Source organism: Calidris pugnax, unplaced genomic scaffold (assembly GCF_001431845.1).
Source record: "Calidris pugnax isolate Ruff unplaced genomic scaffold, ASM143184v1 scaffold54, whole genome shotgun sequence".
Lineage (NCBI taxonomy): Eukaryota > Metazoa > Chordata > Aves > Charadriiformes > Scolopacidae > Calidris > Calidris pugnax.
The window spans coordinates 5912288-5934122 of NW_015090864.1; the positions used below are offsets into that span (position 1 = coordinate 5912288).

Genomic DNA, 21835 nt, shown 5'->3' on the forward strand with positions numbered 1-21835 from the left:
CACCTCGAAAGGCTCCTCAGTTACTACCTTCTGCATCCCTTTCCACTTGTCTTCACTCCAAAGTCAATGCCTGTCACTAATCTGCCAGGACGTCTTTTACAACCCTGGGATGTGTAATGCAACAAAGCTATTTTTAATTTTTCTCAGAAGCCTCGTTTCCACCCCTTGAGAAGACTTCTCATCAGCAGCTCCTGGGAAAAACCATACTTCACCCTTCCAGCGCAGCTGCCATGACACGCACGGAAGAAGTTTAACCTTAAAGATGCTATTTAAGCCTACAGATATCCCCTCCAAAACTAGGGTGCCTCCAGCTCACTCCCCATTTCTAATACGCTTCTACTCACAATTATATTAAAAAACTTGGGGTGGTAGGATGCCCATGGGGGAAGACTGTTCCTTTCCTCAGGGAGCTACTGAGCCTGTTTAGTGAAGAAAGGAAGACCACAGAGCTGTGGCACAGTGCTAGAAGCCTCTCCAAAACTGCAAAGAAAAGCAGAAAGCAGGCAGACAGGCCTCAGAGGAGCTGGAGAAAACATTTTTTGAGACGTGGGCAGTCAAGTCAGCTTTCCTGCAACACAAAGTCACTGAATTAATGATAACCAAAGACATCCCTGTGAAGATGGGGGTGGGGAGAGTTACGTGCACATCTTCATTATGTATTCCTTCTGACCTATTTGCTTTGAGTTCCAAATTAAGATTCTAGTTTTTATTCCAGTACAATTTTAGTTCTGTCTTGTTCTGGTCTTAGCTCATCTGAGCTAACCTGCCTTCAGAGCCCCATCCAGCTCATTCTCCGCACAGATTCCCTCCACGCACTCCTGCTCTCCAGGGATCTTCCTTCTCTTCCCAACACTCCCACAAGCAATCCTTCCATTAGTTTCTCAACCTGGTGCTCTCAAGAATAGCCACCCATCCTTGTGTCACTCTTGCGGAGACATTCAAAAAGGGAAAATCTCTTTTGCTAAGCAATTAGCTCACCTCCTCTGTGGCCACAAAACGCTACAAGTTACTCTTCCTGATACACAAGTTTAATAGAAGGAACTGAACTCAACATGCTCGTTAACTTAAATAAACTAACTTTTCTGGTTCTCATGTAATATAAGCAAAGGAAAATGCAGCAGTGAAGCAGTGCTGACTTTAACAAACACTAAGTGAAACCTGATGCAGCTTATTTTCCCTTTACCACTTCCAAAGAACGTGGAGATTTTCACACTGAAAAAATTAAACAACTAGAATATTAGCTCTTATTCCTATTGTTCAAGGCTTATATGCTATGCAAGTTGTTCCTGTAAGAGCTTAACCATAGCTTGCCTTCTATATAATTTAGCTTTACAGTCATTTTTTTTGTGCAAGTTTTATCACGTGAAGACAAAAATTATAGAGATTAAGCTACCAGCAGTACTGCAGCTTTCTACCCTTTCATCAGTGCCAGTAGAATACTGTAATCAATTATCAGTAACAGTTTTCTGGAGACAAAACAAAATCACACAGGCCAGACTATTCTTTAGCCTGTACTTTTTTCATTTCCAAGTTTTCTGACACTAAAGTAGACCCAATGACTGGATGAAACTGAAAAGGTTTTATAACCTGCTATAAAGCACTGGAAAAATACAACCTTCTCCAGCACCACCCCCTGTATAAGAACCCCGACTTCTCAACCCTTTTTGGCAGCATGGTCAACCAGGTTTGAAATTACAAGCTAGGAAAACAATAAAAGACTTGATTACATACTTTGTGTCTTATGACCCTGCACAGAACCAGAAACATAGAGCTGGGAGTGTCAACAGACTGGACTGATTAGAGACCTGCATTTAGAAAAAGCATTTTAAAAAGATGAGGAACCTAAGTCAAAACAGTGATTTTTATACTAATCCCATCACACTACTTTCACATATTTGTCTTAAAAAATACCTCCAATATATTTTAAATTTTAGTGGTAAATTTGAAAGTGTTATCTCTTCTGTTCTACCCAGAAGCATATTTAAAACATTCTCTGTCAGGCCTTACAGGGCTGAAGGATGGGACAGACCTCCTACTGTTCTGAACTTGAGTGCACATCTTCTACATGTTCAACCCATACTTTCCCAGCAACATGTTCTGATGCAAGAATGGCCCTTCAATTCTCTACCTTTCAGAAAGGAAATTCCTCCAGCCATGCCGTAGATCACAAGACTTTCTCCAAATGAATAATGCTGCTTGTTTTCCAAACAAATAAGAAATGAAGTGAAAGCTAAGCCCTTTCAAGATGTCCCCTCCCAACAAAATTTCGTGGCCATGATGACATGCTCAATGTTTAGAGTTCAGACCAAGCAAGCAGTGCAGACTACAAGAGTTAAATAAGCCCAGAATTAATCCAGAGTGTATTTTCTTATAATTAAGAAATGCTACCAGAGTGAGACACAAAACTTACTAACAGCAGTTACAGACAATAGGTTTCTGTGGACAACAAGAGCTTGTAAAGGATGAAAGAAGTCAACCTCATATCAAGGTGTGAAAATCCTAAAAGAAGATACACTCAGTATTTTGGAGAGACTTTGACCCCATGTCTCTCAGGCTTTATTCCTTCCCATATACCTGCATAAAACTAAAAGATTACTTGAAATATTTTGCATTTATATAGCACAGACAGCAAAAAACAACCTGCCTCACCCGATATTAAGATTTAAAATACAGATACTTAATTCCAAATGTTTTGTTAACAACTTTAATTCAAAACAAACCTTGTTTATAATTCTAACAAAGTGAAAAGGGATGATAGAAAGTGTTAATGTTAATGACATCTATATAAGGACTAAGAGATCATTCAGGTTAAGGGGCAAATTATCCACCCTGAGTCACTAAAGCAAATTTAGAGCTTCTTCAGAAAGTAGCATTTGAATTTTAGTTCTAAGCAATAAAATAATCCTGAGTAAACTATCCTGATAGCTACTGATTTGTAATCATTACCATATATACCCAAAAGAAACCTTATTCGGGTGATTATTTCATTCAAACTTCCAGAGTATCACACAAGCTTAAGATCCTATTGCATGAGTTCAAAAGAGCAAAAACCCGTGCTACCACTGCAGTTTACAAGTCATTAAAATACAAGAACTCCAGGGTTACAATCTCGAAGTCAAAGTTTTATTTGCCACCTGATTAAAGTGAGCCAATATCATCAAGTTACTCAGCCCAGCACCACAGCTGCTCAAATACTTTGTGGCCACCACTAGCTCAGAAAGAGGTGGCTGGATTGTAACAAATAGCGGGTTTAACTCACCTCTGAAGTGACTTGTTGCTCTTGGCAGCATTTTTAGTATTAGTACCTCTACTCACCCACTATGCCAGCTATTCACAAAGGCACTAATATTAAAAAAACTGCCAAGAGAAAAAGGAGATTTGAGAAGTCAGTTACCTAGTACTTGCAGCAAGTTGATAGTTACCAAGTGGTTGGAAACAAGTAATTTAAAATATTATCCTTTTATCGTGGCCACAGCAAGTCTACCTTCTACGGTAGCCATTTACTGCTGACTGGTATTGCTGGCTTTGAGTTTATCTGGATATACTGATCAAATGAGACATCTGAAACTTTGGAATACTTGTATCTAGTGGCACATTTTCATATAGGTATGACAGACTTCATTTGAAGTGCCCTTCAAGGGAAGCAGATGTTCAGCAACATATATATAATATATGAAGATGATGCATTTTAGCCAAATCTATTAGGTTTTCCTTCATGTAGTGTTAAAAGAGAAATATGTGATTTCCACACTGCAACACTGCAAGCTGGGTAAGCACTGGTTTAAAAGAGTAATAAAACTTAACAGTTAATAATGAGCTTTAATGTTAATATGTAAATGCCCATGTAATACATATAATCACAACGGCTTCTGATAAAGGTTAGTTAGGTACAGAAGTGCAGCTTGGCAGTTGTTTACTTACTGTTCTCTATGGTTGGATCATATGAATCAACAAACTGTCCTTCCACAAACTGAATCGTCAGTGAAGATTTTCCTGTAAAGCAAGGAGAAAATAATCTGTATTGAAACAAGTTTTCAGGATGTAACCACTTTACACTTACTAGTAGATACACTGTTTTTATTATAAGAGCCAACATGAGCTTTGTATGGTTCATTTAAACTATTTATACATGACAACTGGCCTATTTTTAAATTAAGGGCCTATTCCTAATAACTGGGTCTCCTGAATATATAAAAAGTAGTGCAAAAGCTACTGGGCATGTGTTCTGCTTTTGTTTTAGCATAGCATAATTTAGGCACCTCCTACAGCTTAAAACAAATCTAAAAGTAGCAGTGTCTAATCCTCATAAAACTAAATTTAACAAATTGCTATATTTGGAAGATTTTTCTATTGAGAAGCAAGGAAAAATAGAAATAATCTTCAGCCACTGCACAGAAAACTAGGAACTTGGTCAGAATTAGCCAAATTTAATTTGATTAGGAGATTGGATATATTTCCCATGACAAAAAGGATGACAAAAGATGAATATACTCTCCTATTACTCCTTTTAGGATTACAGCAGACAACACACTACAACGGACTGGTGGACGTTGTATTTTAAGCACAGTGACTGAGGGGGCATCAATGGATTTTTTTTCTTTTAAAAAATTTAACTGCTACCTTTGCAGACAACTTAATGTTCCCAATTTCAGTTATGCTGATCTGACCCTACACCCTCCAATAAAGAGTAACACAAAATGTTGCACTTAGTAGCAGATTGAGAAAAATGAAAACTAATTTAGACTTGAAAGATTTTACAAGATGGCAAAAGCAAATAGCATTCATGGATCGTAAAAGCACCTTTAAAGCTCTGCAACTCAAGACTTTTCAAAGCATTACTGAAGTCTTAACACAATTTCCATTACAGCACATCATCTACATTTGGGAATCTACTAGATCCTATTACATTGTGTTTACTGGAAAAATACAATCTTATGAAGATTGCCAAGTGCATTAGCTGCTTTTGCACATGAGCATATTCTTCATGTTCCTTTAAACTCTTCTCATCAGCAACAAGCATAAACAAAATATGACCTCAAGTTAAAATTTAGACTCTGGATCATCCTACTGAGTGGAAGCCTTTCAATGACTTGTAGGTAACCAATATTGTGGTTGAACTATATAGTAAAAGTATTTTCAAGAATTAATTCCTTTGGATAAAGATTGCCCACTTGCAGTAGTCAGACCATGCTATGTTTATACTTTGTTGTGAAAAAAGTTCTTTCCTAAGCATTCCTTCAGGAGACACTGAAAAACAGTTTTCAACTTCAACCCCCCTCTCCCCCCATTGCTTCATCATACACAGCTCTTGACCTGTTCACATTTGACTTTATTATTATCAGCATACTTAGCAAGTCATTTTGTTAAAGACATTCTGAAAAACTGCACGTCAGACAAAGTACAAGGATCAAAGTGATGCAAAGGAAGTTTGGCTTAATATTTATATTACATGCACAGCCTATTCCTTCATTAGCTGCAACACTTCCAGAATTTACTTCTCCACAAGGAAGAAAACACTACACAAGGATCATCATTTGGGGATTTTCCAACAGCTACAACCTTCATCAACTCACTGCTTCGTTAATTTTGACACCATTGCCCAGCTCTGCCATGCTTATCCCTATGCTGTCTTGGATCAGTCACATCAGTTTATTCAAGACACAATGCTAAAAAAATCCAGACAAACTCCCAAAAGACCAACCACCACAAAACCTTTTAAGAGTTGCTTTTTCTCAAATCAGGCTCTTGGATATCGTTTTCTGATACATCTAATAGTGCAACTAAAGCTGTTATTCTCACTGTGTGTAAGTTTACAGAGAACATTGCACTTTAAACTCTTGCTCCAGCAAGGGGGCCGGGGGGGTAAGCAATCACACACATCTGAAATCACCCTAATAAGGACAGACTTAGAAATCAGACTATGCATCCCAGCAGCTGAGACTGTGTATTTTGGACACCACTTGAGAGTGAAATGAACTTTCAAGCTATTTATTCTTCAGCTATAAGCTTAAGAAGTTACTACCCAGAGTTCATGCTTCCAGGTTCTTTGCCAATACCAGCACATTAAGCACTCAATTTTAAAACAAAGGTAACTATTCCTGCATTAGGCTGCTATATATCTTCAAGATAAGAAGAGCTAAGTTAAGCACAGATCATCACTGAACATTTTTCCTCCTAAGAAGGATCCTAAACTAACTGAAAGACTTGACTGCTACCGTCTGTCTGTGCTAAGTCTGGAAACTGAATACTAAAAAGAAGTTGGAGCCAACAGAAAATGCTGCCTTTAACATCCAGCTGTAATAATCACTGCTTTCCTCCTAACAGTGAAAGAGGAGGAAATAAAAACAGACAAAACCCGTGTTCCAACACTCTCTTCTTGAATTCCTCCAAGCTTTGTACCAAGTCTTCCAGTAATGACAGCTCTGTGATCACGAGAGGATGCCTTGCTTTCCTAGACGAGGCACAGGGAAGTTCTCCAGCCTTGGATTCAGGCTCGTACCCCCTCGGGATAAGTGCATGAAACAGTATCCCACTAAACCAAAGGGGACACAGGAAATTTAAAACTGAAGTCATTAACACCCCGCGGCCCCGTCTCAGCCCGTGCCCAAGGATCATGAGGACCATGTAAACAACAGCCCAGCTTGAACTTTGTCCCACAGGTTTTATTCCAGGCCTTTGACCTACGCTCATGGACAGAGAGGAAAATTAAGTTGACAATTTAGCTCCTATCTCCTCTTTCCCCGGAAAGATCAGGCAACATTTTCAGAGAGAATTACAACATAAACATAACGTCTGCGAGGCAGGGGCCAAGGAACTGTACACAACTGTGTTTGCTGGTGTGCTGGCTCCATCTCGGAGCCTGACAGGGAGGAGGATGCGGGGAGACACTGCAGTCGAGTGAGCAAAGCACAAGAGCACCTGACACCAGCAGTGAAGACTTAATTAATTGATTACTCAAGTGTGCATACCTCAAAAAAGGCTCGGCTCTACTATGCCCTCATTTGGAAAAAAAGCCAAATGTTTTTTTTTTTAGTTTGCTAAGTTTTTTCTTGTAGCATCTTCCACGCTGGTAGATGTCCACTGTCCTATCCACTGTCCTCAAGAAAATAAACATCTGTCAAGGCCAACAGGAGAAGTGTCACAAGCACAAGCAAGACAAAGTCTGCTGGAAGTGGCTCACTAAACTGATGGTGACTTGCGACTTTAAGATGAAAAACCATTTGCAAAATCTTACTAGAGCAGATTACGGTTTCCCCTTTTGACTCTGTTCAGAATCGGAGAGCTCAAAGTGACTACAAAGAAATAAATGGATCAAATAAGGGCAACACTGGGGCAGGACAAGAGAGCGACTCCCCCAGCTGTACTTGCTATGGCAGCTTAAAGCACCAGATACTCCACAGCAGAGGACTTGTAAGCACGATACTCCAAGTTTACTAACTCTCCCTGGAGGAAAAGGACAGAAGGTAAGGGCTGGGAGGAATGGGTATTCTAAATATTTAGAATACAAGTCCCAGGAGGCCTAAACTTAAGTTGTCCAGAACTACCCAAAGGGTATTTGCATACAGAATTTGTTATTTATGACACGATGCGGGAGTGGTAAAGAAAAGTTTTTCACTGTCAAAACAGAAAAGGAACAGGTTTTCAGGCAGAAGGCTGTTTCAAAAAATAAAGCTGTTGTATTCCTGCTCATACAATAGACCACTCGCTATGGAAAGCGGAACATCCCATAAACACTGCGCGCAGTGCAGTCACAGCACATCAGTTTCAAATGCCATTGCCATTGTCGAGGCAAAACAATTGCCAAATTGAGTTTTTACTCATCCTTTTACTGCTTGGACAAGAGCTGTGGTATTTAATTTAGCCTTAACATTCAAGCTTTACAACACTAGGCAGTTTCCCAAGAAGATGAGTAAGGGAGCATGGGTGGGCTCCTGGACAGCTGGCCTCCCCGGGGAGACCATGCCCTCCTGTTGGAGCACCACCACCTCCACACTGTCCCTGTCCCACATCCCCATTCCCCTCGCAACAGGGAAAGCCCAGATGAAATTCCCATCTGCAGCCAACTTCCCCCCAAACCCAGGAGCTAGAAATGATGCAAGTGGCCAGCGAGCAAGTCAAACAACAGCTCCACAAGCAAGGCATTGTGCAAGCTGGGTTCTGCAGCTGCCCTGGGACGTGGCATCCCCCCGCCGACAGCCACGGGCAGCACAGAGCACGTTATCTCAACAGGAAGAATTTCTCAATACCCGAAATGGTCTGCACAAACTATCAGTAAACAGCCTGATGGGGTCAAGAGCAACAACTACCGAAGAGTTACAATTCTCCATTCTGTTAGAATTTCAGATGCATACTCTTTTTAACCCATCTTTTTCCATTAAAACATCTGCTTATGTACTTTCCTTAATTATTAAACACTTAACACCTGGCAGCATCTAATCCAGTCCTACCACAAGCCTAGCACCTCACCTAAGTTAGTCTCTATGTAGATCTACTCAGCCTTACCTACAAGAATAAACTAGTTTAGGTTTTGTCACAAAAGGGTTCAAGAAATTTCATAATGAAATGGTGTCACTCCTATCAAATTAGCTAAGATTTCCTGCGTACCCAGCTTCCAACATCTCACACACAGCTATACTCAGCTTACTATGCTTCACAGAAATTAAGCTTTCACACTGAAAGTTAGACTCAATTTAACTTGAACGTTGGGATCTTTATCTGCTTTAATCCAGAATACCAAGGCACACGAAATGGAGAAACCAGCATTTCCACGGTGCAGATCAGCTGTTCATCCTCAGAGCACAGAAAGGGGCAGAAAAACCTCCATCTGCTCCAAGAAGTTAAACTGGGTAGCAAAGGGAATTATAGTATCACTCTTCGACAAAAATCTTTTCACAAGATAGCAGATGATCTCAGAACCCACCTCTAGCTTATCATTCATCTCAGGCTTCATCATTAGCAACTTTCTATGGTTAATTAAGATTTCCTTCCCTCCAGGTACTAATTACGGCTATGCAGTTGCTGTTTTGCTGTCCACTGCTATGTGGTTCGGTGAATCAACTCGACTATAGAAACAATACGTCTGGGTCAATAAAGAATTCTGTTTCCAAACCTCTGGAGACAGTGAGTAATTTCTGTTTTACTCAGATGCAACTTAATTCTACCATTAGACTTTTAATCACGGGGAATTATCACTTATAAACATCTACTTCGAGCTGCAGTTTTACCCACTTTGTAGTGATGTCCTTACAACATGAACATTACGATACTGGGATTAAAAAGGGATTTTCTGATGCTTACAGAGAAAAGTCTTGCTGACACACAGAGCTCAACTGGTACACTTGGTCATATGATACTCGTACTCTATTTGTAACACAGAGAGTGGAGGCGCTCCTCCTCTCTCAACTGAGCTTCCTGAAGGACAGATTAAAGGATCTGCCTTTATAATCCTGTAAGAGTGAAAGTCTGAGGACCTCAATGAGGCACCTTTTCGTAGTGAGGGACCTCCAGAGCAGAGGAGACCTTCATGAGAAACCAAAGAGCAAATCAGCAATTCAGGACAACACTAGCTCTTTTTCAACTTCTAAGGCACTCTATCCCATTGCTACAACTGTTCCCTGCCTTAACCTGCTCTATTTTTATATTAGGATATAATGAAACATATTTAATAGTCTAAGGCAAGGTACGGTAGCAAGAACCACTCCTGCTGTAGAAAAGGAGGTGCAGATGATGGCCTGTAACACCAAGAACACAAGCCTGCAGGGAGAAAAGGACACGTGCTGGTTTCCCTTCCTTCTGCATTGCACAACCTTCTTGAGGTTTATCAAAGGTATTCCTCTGCAAGCCAGAAGAAATCCGAGAGGCAGTCATTTAGAAAGGAAGTCAGATGGCTTCCTTTATTTTCTTCAGATTTCAAAACAGTCGGTCAAACTCACAAACATATTTGCAGGCCCCTGCAAGGTTGGCAGCAATGAGCCTTCAAAACACAAACCAAAAAGTCCTAATGATGTTCTCTAGATCACATTTTCTGTAAAGAGAGGAAGAGAGCATGTGCTTTATTCCCCGATACATAACAGCAAGCTTGCTGCATCCTGCTGCAGTGCTCACCCCTCAATACTCACTTGTGCTTAGTTGCAACGTGTGAGATGTCCAGGCAAGCATGCACAGAAAAATTCTATTGTTTTGCTGCAACGGCTTAGTTGCCACCTCCAAGTGTCCATTTTGTCCCCATTTAAGTCAGTAAACTCAGCAAAGGATTGTCAGAAGAAATGTTTGAGTTATTTAGTGCAACCACTGCTTGCTACCCTTCCTGGCAGAAAACTGTGTGCCACAGTTTGCCTGGTATTTCCCTTTTAATGAAGTAAACAAATTTTAATTCCATGTGTTTACTACCAGTTGTCAAAGATGGAAAAGCTGTTACAAGGCTTAAAGACATCCAGAAAACCTGTTGCATGCACCTCAGCTGGCCATGCTACACGTGCCTAGGTGGCTGCACCCAGGATGCTTTAAACAGGTCGGGGAAACTGCATCCTGGGCTCTCCTAACTATGGAGGAAATTCAGAGGCAACTTCACTTATCAGGCACGTCTGCTGGCCTAATTAGCCTAAACTAAAAGTCAGGCAGTACTACTTGATATACTGGACTTCTAAAGGGAAGCTTATTAAGCTTAAAGATCAGACCCTAATGGTTCAGTTTATGACACACTTAGAGGGAAAGAGCCTGAACTTCGTACTAATTTTCCCCCGAAAAGGCAAAATTCAAGTTGTACTGCTGGGTAAAAGCCAAGTTCTCTCCCCCTGTGCACACACTTCAAGCAGCTAATTAGGCATCTGAATAAACTTGACCTTTCCTTGGATCATCAGGTATGTACAACATGAAATGGCTTTGAAAGATACTTTTAGTAGCTGCTATTGTTTCATCATTAAATCAGTTTTAAAATGCTATGTCATTAGAAATAAAAATGTGTATCTCTTGCTTTAATGCATTCCATACATTCTCCTTTTCCATCTTTAAGGTTTCAGCTTCAACACAAGAGAAAGAACTCCCAGCTTCCAGTCAGTTCTTTCTTAACACTAAAGATCACTGGCGCGTACAACTTTACCTTTCTGCGAGCCAGAAACACCATGACTAAGAGGCTTAAAGCGCTTCCAGAAGTGACCTTTCCAGCTGCAGTTACCAGCACCAGTTCTCCATCCACTGCACCGACACTGCCCTGACTGCACTTGCAGCACAGCTGGATTTAACAGCAGCAGCCGATGAACTTCATTCTGCGCACTGCATGTGGGATAAAGCAGCTGGTGAGGTTTACTGGGGCTTTGCAGCCATCATTTTCAGGTGATTTTTTCCCATTTCTACACAATTGGCTGAAGTTAACACCAGCCACATTAAGTTACGTGCTACTACCAACCGCCCGGTAAAGCAGGATGCCATCAAACAAGCCAGAGTGCACAGGTACAAAGTAGGATTTTAAACTTAACATTTCTGTAAGAAAACACGATAAACTCTTCTCTCTTATCCCTTTAGAAGGATCTTTATGAGAACTGGAGCCATAGAATTCACTGTTGCCCACCCTGTGGCCACCATACCTCATCACTGCTTAAAATGCCACCAAGCAGAAGGCTAAATCTTTGAGAACATCAGTGAAATTTTCCTGGCATCATTTAAAAAAGGCAAATCTAGGAGCTTGACCCTGAGCATATTGTAATGCCAAGTAAACTGTCAGAAACACAGCTGAAAAGGTGATTAATGGATGCTCTCAGCAGTAGGACTGAAATGCATATCACCCAGGGCCTCAAGTCTTCTTGGAATTGCAAGAACAATGGTAAGAGATGGATTTCTCTCTTCCTTGTTGTAGGATGACAGGAGGCAAGTACCTCACAAAATCCTGACAAGACAGTAATGGTAATATCCCCTCTCTTGGTAAGGAAATAATGTGATATATACCCAGCAAGTATAGCTAAGAAATTTCAGCCTTATTCTGAGGGGAGGCCCACACAGCTCTTTGCCAACCTGTAGCAAAACCTGAAGATATTACTGATTTGTCCCAACAAAGGCAGGCTACTTTTACAAGATGCATATAAATCTAACTGCATAATAACCACTGGAAGATCTTAGCAAAAAAAGGCAGCTTCAGCCTGCAGCAGCGTGCATGACTATGAAGTAGGCAGTCAATGTTAAGGCTCTTCATGTCTCCGTTAATGGTCCAAAGTCTGATGAACCCAATGTCAACAAATGCCAGTAATGCTCGTGGCAGCCAAAACCTGACTTTCATGGAAAGCAAGGTGCTACTGGTACTCAACGTCAGCACCCAGCACCTGCTATGACCTATGCTGGTTGAAGTTCCCAAAGCTCCATGAAGCATCAGGAACTGAGGTACCAACCCTGACAACACTAACATCTTTTAGCACAAAACGGAGAAAGTGATCTGACAAAGATTATTATTAACTCTCTCTTCCACCAGTGGAGCAGGACATGGTCAACTCCATCAAACCTCCATCAACAGATAGACACTGGGACGGTCTTTATTAATGATCATACAGTTGAGCCTTGACCACTTTAATTTCCCTGTGAATTGCTGTGGATCTATACCTAACCATGACAACATAAAAACCAGTGTGCCCAAACTGTACCTTCCTCTACAAAAACTGTGCACCCCCATCAGATTCAGATCAACTTTTGATGGGGTGAAGAAATCCACAATCTGTTAAATGCCATCTTTATACCACGCTTTATGCAGCTGGAGTTAGTCATTAACCCCTCCCCACTAACTCTGATGACAAGCCTTCTTCATTTACACACTTACCCCATCAATATAACAGACCAGCCTTTGAATACAGAGGACAATCTGATAACAGTAAGGAAGGTTCAAAGTAATAACATACCAAAATCACAGCATGACAGACATGGGTAAGACACCAGGAAAAAAAGACTCCAGGGTAATGATAACACCATGCAGAGTACCAGAAGAATCATTAGAGCCCCCAGCCTTGGGAAATTTCAAGGGAATTTAAGCCAAAGATCTGTCAGATATGACATGACACAGTTGATTTTGCCATAGGGCAGAGAAGATAGAACAGGTAACCCTTATTTACTATAGCATACTATAAAGTTCTTGCCTGTCATGACAGCCAGCTGGCATTCTTACCTTCCCAGCCAGTGTGTAGCCATCTGCTGGATCACAAGGTACTTCAAATTAAGGGTTTTCGGGTAGGAATCATACTTTTCTATTTTCAATTTTTATACTATCTAGTTCAATAGGTCACAATACAGAACTCTGATTTTTGCAAGGAAGAACAACAAAAACACAGAACAAATTGGATACCACCAGCCCCATCTCCACCCTCCCCCAACCACTTGAAAACAGCCAAGGGAGACAACTGAGGATGACACCTGCAACCAGACATTAAACTATTTTTCCATTTAGACTGTCTTTCACAAGTGAAACATCTGCCAACCAGTCCAGCTCCAGCATCTGAGGAAGCTCTTGCCAACAGGAGCTGGATTCTTCCCTTCCCAGCACCCCACCAGCACAGCCACACAACTTGGACAAGGAGTTGAGTATCAAGCTACAGTTTAAGGCAACTTAAGTTCAGGCTGACCTTCAAGTGTTGGAACGTAAGTGCGTTTTATCTGTTCACTATACAAGTCTTTGCATATCAACACAAATGAAATTCTCAAATTGCAATAGTGATTATTACTCTGTTATTATCCAGTGAAATCATAAATTAGTCCAGCTAATCTTAAATTCAAGTCTATTTCAAACAGTATCTAAGAAATTAAGCACATCACATCTATTTGGCAGAAATGGATAAAATGTGAACTATTACAGGCAAATAAGTCAAGGGCCAAGATTTTCTATAAAAAGGTACAGCAAAGCCCTTTAGAAGTTGCTTACTTCCTTAGCCTGGCTATTTGGGAAATAATCCATACTGTCATTTTTGTTTTCCACACTTTCATGCTTTAAGAACCAGAGAAGCATGGCCCAACTTTCCCCACAATAAGCTGCCCTTAAAGCTTGGGTCCACACATACCTCATATTGTCCCCTTTTCTCCTTACCAACCTCCACTTCAAACCCTTCCAACCTTTGCAGTACACAGCCCCACGCGAGGAGCTGAATGCCAAACTAATGGGATGCTCACATGACCATCTTCAGAAAAAACTTGAACTACCTTACACTGAAACAGTTTTTAGACTTACGTTTAGCAATCACAAAAGGTTTATGAGTAATTTTGACAACCTTTTTCTCCAAATATGAATAAGTTAAACCAGCACAACTACAACTAACACCTTTCTTTAGAATTTATTCAGTGTCAAACCATACAGACGAAGCAGAGCATTTAATAGAAATGGACATTTCCAAGAAAGCAATGCAGAAGAAGGTACTGCAAACTAAGAAACGTGGTGCCTGTTTATATGCACTTTTCAAAGCAAAAACTTCCAGTTCTAATTAAAAATTGTAATTTTGAAACGGATTTTAGAACACCAAAAATTTGTGATAAATGGAGGACCAAGCCTTAAAGCAAAATACACTTTACTGCACTGATGTCAAATGCTTGATTGTTTTGACAGTTTGTAGGACAGATTTAATGGAGTTTTCCTACACATTATGCACCCCAGCTCTTTGGCATATAGCAAGAGTACCTCTAGAGGAGGTCGTACATATTGAATGAAGTTTTGGCAATACAATCTGACAAGTTGTTGAAGCTAGACAGATGTATCCCACTAGCTCAGGAGACAATGTTGTCAAGAGACACTTTTATATCACAATTTTGTATTACACTTGCACATGTTCACACCCACACACTGAAGACCACTTATTTATTCCCTCTTTTTCCAAATAAAAATTCATTTAACTCAATACTCCACAGAATATAAATAACTAGCTAAGATTTGTCATGCATGCTGTTCTGGTTCCTGTAATCTAAATACCTAAGAGTACTGGTAACCATTCCAGAAGTATTAATTCCTCATTCTTTAAGACTTTAGTGTGATGTTAAAAGAGAGAGCTGAAAGGAAATGTCACTGTTTAAAGCATGATCTATCAGGGAATCGTGATTTCTTCAGTTCGTATCTATTTAATACAGAAGCACCGCAACCTTTCTGAACAAGCCTTCCCAGTGTCACACATTAGGGTCTTTTGTTCCTTAAAAGGCCTTCAGAAATCGTTCACTTATGCCTTCAAAAGATTAATCTTTGGCCACTATCCACAAACTCCCAAGGATTTCATCCAAATTTATCTGCTATAAATTTCCTCCTCATGTTCTAATCATAAGTTCTCCAATTCACATAATAAGTCCCATCAGAAATTCCAAGTAGCTTTCCCCTTTGCAGGAGCCCCCAAGGCTCACAAGCTATACTTTGCTTGTCCTATCTTCATCTTTACTTGTACATCATTCCTGATAACCCAAAATTTGCACTTTGCAGTTTGTACCACTACCTTTTTCACCATTTTCTCATCCTGCATCCTTCAAACAACTACACTTAAGGTTTGCATGTATAGCAAACCAAGCACATGTTGTAAACTGAGGAAGAAGCAGTGCATCTGAACCAATTAAGTAGTTATGAATCATCTCTGTGCTGCAACAGTGTTGATAAATACTGACAACTGAAGGAGGAGTCAATCTGGCTGAGGAGTCAACCGGTATTTAAAGGCGACAGGTATTCTGTAGGACATCTTAGCAAACACTGCAGATCACTCTGAAAAGCAAAAGAGCCTTTAGATTTGTTTCCACGGGTTGTTAAAGGAGGGAGGCAATCAGTGATTCTGAATGCCTTGCACATTGTAGTCTGGACCTTTGGCTTTGCTCCACTGCAGCATCTTTACTACTAAGCGCTTCCAGAAACTTCCAGCAGATCCCATCACATGAAGCACCATCTGAATTTGCAGCCTTCAGAATAAGGTTTAGATTTACTGCCGGTCAAACATCTTTCTTTTCCCTTGATTCTGCATCAAAGGATTAGATTTGACTACGGAAGGTTATTTAAACAACAATCTTGAAAAGCTTGATTTCTTCATGGTTCCCTAACGCACAGCGCAGCACCTTCACAAGGCTATCTTTTTCCACCCAGAGAAAGTTCAAAAGGCCCGCTGCTGAAAGTTTACGAAAAAGCATTCACGCTTATCTGGAGCGGCGGAGGAAAATACTTACAGATGTGGTTTCATAAGAGGTCTGACTGAACCAAAGGCTGCATGGCCACAAAGAGCCTACTCCACCCTCCCCAAACAGCTCACGCTCCGGTTCCTGGGTCAGGGTTGTGCTTGCAGAGCCCACCAGCTGAATAGTACGAAAACTTTTCCTTCTGGTTACTGCACTTTTACAAGAAATCAGTTCCCTGAGCTGCTGAGCAGGCTCCCAGCGTGGCAGTGCCAGCTCCGGGGTGGAGGCAGAAGGTACAGCTTCCAGCCACCGCACAGGATGAGCTCAACTTGTGCCAAGGGAAGCCCCACCCTACACAGTTCATTTGCATCTGCCTTCATTACATGGCAATTAAAAAAAGTTAAGTGGCAGGGACGTCTCCTGAGAAAAGCTGCACCTGAAAGACTGTTTCAAAATCCTGCCTCAGTTTACCTGCTTGCTACAAGCTCAATACAAGCATCTTTCCCCCCCTCAAAAACCAGTTCAGCATCCACTGTATTTCCTCCCTCAAGAAGGAAATATAATCATTAATGGCCACATTGATGTGTTTTTGGTAAACTTAATCTTAAATCTGGTTAAGAGGTCTGATAGGCCACACATAACATGGGTTTTCTCCACATTCTTCCCTTTCCCTCCCATCCCATATACCCTCATTTGCAGGGTATTTGCCATCAGTGTGCAAGAATCATCCAGGAAAGCAAACTTCCTGACCAGACCTGGAAGAGAAACATTTTAAGCAAAACCACCCCCCAATCTCAGGAAGCACATTTTAGTTTCTCACGTTATCAAATTCACAACAAGTTTGCCATTCACCCTCAGATATAGGCCTTGGAAAACAAAAGGGGACCTATCAAGTCCTTAAGGAGACAGATCCATGACCGACAAGGGCAGCTTCATGTTTTTCCATGCTGTGCTTCAAGGCTGCAGCTTCCGATTGAGGGTAATTTGGGTTGACACCAAGCAATTTTGACTCACGCAGGATTCGCAGAGCTCGAGTGCGTTATGAACATCCCACAGAGAAGCTGTTTCAATTTTGGATTGAATACACAATTAAGTGGAGCAGTTTTTACAATACGCCCTTGAATGTCACCTTCAGGAGAGCGACAGGAAGTTAATCATAATCGGTAGTTTATCACATTTTAGCCTGCTCTCCTAATCCCAAACGCGTGGTTACGCTACGTTTCCGCAGCACTGCACGCCACAGAGGTGGCTGGTTTACCCAGAACCTACACTTAAGGCGGTGTTGTGTATCTAAATGAAGAGCTTCAACTTTATATAGCTTATAAATTACAGGATCTACATTTCATTTGGCTTCTCCCGTCGATGTTAACTCCAAGTTGAGTAATCAAATACCAAACCGCTCAAACACACAAGCAAAATCTGCAAGGGTTACCATTAAGAGATGGGAGTAGGCAATTTAAGAGTTAATCCTGGAACAATGTCCTCAAATAACCCTACTGTGGCTTGATATTACAGCTGAACATGCTGCCTCTAGTGCTTCCAGCTACTGCTATCAAATGCGCTGGAGCAACTTTCACTGCTGAGCAGCGTAGTCAGCCACACCGAAAGGCAATTAAAGCTGGCATTTCCAGCCTCAATTCAGTCCCCCGGTAGCTGCAACCTCCCCCTTTCACAGCACTGCTGCACCCAGCAGAGCCAATGCAGCCCTAACGAGGGAAGCACTATGCAAATAATCTTGATGCTTATTAGGGACTCGGCAAAATTTTAACCTTAGGTATCAGCTGGATCCCGAACCGCTCAATTTTCCTGTTAAATCTCAGGCTTTCCAACGTTGCGGACACAATCAATTCTGTAAACCAAATTACAGCTCACAACAACAGTAATTTCTCCGCTCCTTCTCTCTTGACATTTACACGGGCAATTTATTGCCTGCTAAAATTACCACTTCCCTCCGTCCAATATCAAAGGGATACCTCCTCTGGGCAATATACTGCTGTGCGAACAGATGCCATCTTTCAGAAGCAAAAAGCAAAGCCTCAACTCAACTCCATTTTACAATACAAACCTCCTAATAGTCGAATAACTCATGTTTTCAAAACCAGTAACTACGTTTTGTCCTAAGAATTATTCTTACTATTTACAGGGATGTATTAAAGGTACTGCTCTTTCTGCCTTTCTCGCTTTCAGGCAAGGTGGAGGAGGGAGAAGCAATTTTTAGCTTAATACAATCACCTGGAAGCCCTTCCGTATAAATCTAATCTTGGCAGATAATTTTGTTCCATCATAGTTTTTTTTTTTTGCTACCTGCATGCCGCAGTCACAGACCGTGACTACTTCTGCCTGCAGTACGGACTGCTCTCCACCTACACAAAAAAGAGTTGATTTATTTAGCTGGGGAAGAAAATAGGTAAGTCACCACTAACTGAACTGGGTTTCCCCCAGGAGAGCATTTTCAGATCACCTGTCCATACGTGTAAGATTCAGAATCAGGATTCCAGCTCCTGCCTGTATATCTGTAAATGCCAGTAGCACGAGTTACACAAACAGCAAAAACCAAGTTAGGCTGAGCTGGTGACCTATGACTGAAGCAGCTGATCCAACACCACCTCCCTGCTTATCTTAAATCCATCAGTTCAATATAAAACAGAGGACCCCTGTAATACTTTACAACATGATCTAAGAAACTTCTTCTTTGATACAGGCACTTGTGGTCTGAATTTACGTATCTCTTCTATAAGCAAAAAAGAATCAAACTGAGCACAAAGCATTTTGGACAACTATAAGCTTCTTTTTAGAGTGGCTGTCATGCTGAAGAGATTCAAAAAAACCTTAGTCTTGCTTGATTTATTTTCATGCAAATCCATTATTTCCAATTATATTTGGGACATATTAAATTATGACCAAAACACAAGTATGAAGGTTCTTTTTAGCAAAGGCAGTATTTTTTTTTAATTTTATGCTTCATCATGTATAAAACAATTTTTTTCCAGAATCTAATCTCAAGTAGCTGATCCACTCTAGTCATTTATCAAACAACAGTAAATAAAGTCAAGTTTCTCCTATTGTGAAACTCAGATTTTGGGGATGAAATCCATCTGATTTCTACTCGGAACCTCACCGAGACAAGCACACTTACATAATCCAATCTAACTTTCTTACACTGATCTAAGCCTGAGCAAAACCCAAAGAAGACATTCTTGTGTGATTTTGTCTAGCATCATGCCACAACCTGTATTCTATATCCACACATAATTGGCCTTCCTCACCAAAAAACAACTCCTGAAGTTTCTGGCAAATGCTCTGTCTGCATCTCAGAAAGCATGTCTGCCTGGGAATTCACGAGGCTTCCGCTGCCATCTCTCCCATCAGCCCTGAACGCTCATTTCACATGTGAAAGGGTTGATGGTGGTGTTGAAAGATTGAGGGAGTGTATTCAAACAAGCAGACTCCTGAATTTTCTATTCCGAGAACTATTATATCAGAATACCACTCCCAACCTCTCCTCTATCTGACAACAGCACCGGGATAAGAATATAATTTAACGTATGTAAAAGAAACAAGGGCTTAGCACGGAGCCAGTAGAAGATTCAGACTCCGTTTCACAAATCCCCGTGGAGGACGTGCTTGGCCATTACTATTCATGCTCATAACCTGAAAGATCCGCAAAATTGTTGAATCATCAACTGTAGGGAACAGCTCACTGCTTGAAATATGTCATCAAAACCTGGTTATTTCAACACGTAAGTGAAAAAGACAGAGGGGGGAAAAAAAAAGCTCGCCATTTTCTGATTAGCTTCATCTCAACCACCACACAAATTCCAAGGATAGCAGGCAACCTGACAGAGCAGGTCTAAGCGTTTCTGCTAACCTATAAAACTAAATATTTTACAACTTACCGGAGTTAGCCTCCCTCATTCCAGGGTCAAGATTATTGTTGATGGCAAAGCAACGTAGCTCACTGATTATAAAAGGAAATTTAGAAAACACTTCCTTCTAGTGCTTCAGATTTTGGAATTACTCCCCAGCTTAAATGAACTTTATCTCTATTCAAATACTGCATTTTCCCCAGAAGAAAAGCACTTAATTTTCTACCACCCAAAAGCTTGTCCCAAGAAGAGATCATACCCTTTCTCACCCAGGGTTCAAGTAATATTCTTGCCATCACGATACAAATTAAGACTTACTCAAAAGCTTCTCTGAAGCCAAACTAAAGTCACTATTGCCCTAGACTTCAGGAGGCATACTTGGACCAGCAGAGGACCCAACCGAAATCTCACAATTTAACTTTCTTATTTTTCTAACAACTTTAGAAGATGAAGACAGACCTCAACGGCCTGTTTCTACTGCATGAACTCTTACAGAACTATTTGCCTAGAAATATAATGCATATTTAAGAGTAACTTTACCATTTTAACATACATTAATTTTACCTAAGAGGTAACACAGAATTGTATGGCAATGAAAGGAGAACTACAGTAAACCAGATCTTCCCCCGTCTTAGTTCTAGGTTCATACAACTTGTAGCTGTCCTAATAGAACTGATACTGTCCCATCAACCACATACCACAGCAGTCTTAGGAAATTTTAGTTGAGGTCTCAATAGACATTAGATAACTTTTTGCCCACCCTTTCCAGGTGAGTACTATTGCTCCAGACTAACAACACTACACTATTTTTTCTGCTGTTCCTGAACTGAGTACATACCCTACTACCACCCCATTTTTTGCCTGCTGCTTGTCATTGTCAAACCCACAGCTCAACAGTGCACCCAGTCCCTATCGTGGACTTCTAAGGGACAGAATTTCAAGCATTCTTCCTTCCCACTTGTACTGCCCATTTCTTGGTTTTGCCAGTGCTCAAAGAAAATAGAGAAAAGAAAACATAACACACAGGACAGACCATGAAACAGACTGGAACAAGTGATGTCAAATATACTGTACAAACTGATCAATCTAATACTCGCCATTCTTTTTAAGAACTAGACCAATTCAGCATCCTTTTTACATCACCCCATCTCAAAGTCTGGCTGCAGTTACTTACAAAAACAATTAAGAAAGGCTGATTTAGCCTTTTTTTGTTGGGGGGGAAGCTTTGTTTTAAGGGTCCTTTCTGCTGAGTGCATAACAAAAGACAGATTACTGATTTAGACAGTACTTCAGTGCAAAAACCCCTTTTAGAGGATCGTAGTATCTCTCTGTAGCATCTTCTTTCTTTTTCTTTCCAACCGCACATTATCTTCAACATCGATCTAGGCTTTTAAGTTTGATCGATGAGGATAGCTGTCCTGGGGCTCACTCCCCTCTGCTTTAACAGCCTTGAACGCTGAAAATACTGAAACTGTCTTCATGGAAGAGGGTGCAGGCAGGAGGAGGAAGGATTACAGGTGGGGGCAGTTACAGATCGAGCCCCCTATTAACCTCTGCAGACTTGTGCTGGGCGCTTCCAGGCAGATGAGATGGGGGGTGCCCGCAGCCCCCCCGGGAAAGCAACACGGGGGACGACGACACCAGGGAACACAACACAACCCCCACAGCCCTAAGGGGGCACAACCGGCTTCACCGCGTCGCTGATATGAAGGGAACAGATAAATAAATAAATAAATAAATAAACGAACGAAAAAGACAGAAGTGGGAACAGATCAACCTGGTTTCCCTTCGCTATTTTAAAATCGGGCTGTAAATCCTATAGGCGGGGGGGGGTGGGGGGAAGGCGTTTAGGAGAGTTAGGCCGGAGCTTCCCC

At 41.1% G+C, this 21835-nt stretch overlaps 1 protein-coding gene across 2 annotated transcripts in view; it reads right to left on the reverse strand.

Annotated features, from left to right (window-relative positions):
* RHEB (Ras homolog enriched in brain) overlaps nt 1–20026 on the reverse strand; it is a 38250-nt gene extending 18224 nt beyond the window's left edge. For both annotated transcript variants that reach the window (XM_014945081.1, XM_014945080.1), the window contains exons 1-2: nt 19992–20026; nt 3922–3993 (exon numbers count right to left, since the gene is read on the reverse strand). In XM_014945081.1, coding sequence (XP_014800567.1) covers nt 3922–3993; nt 19992–20010 — 91 coding nt within the window. In that variant the 5' untranslated portion in view covers nt 20011–20026. The remainder of the gene's footprint in view (nt 1–3921; nt 3994–19991) is intronic.
* Between the last annotated feature and the right edge of the window lie 1809 nt (nt 20027–21835).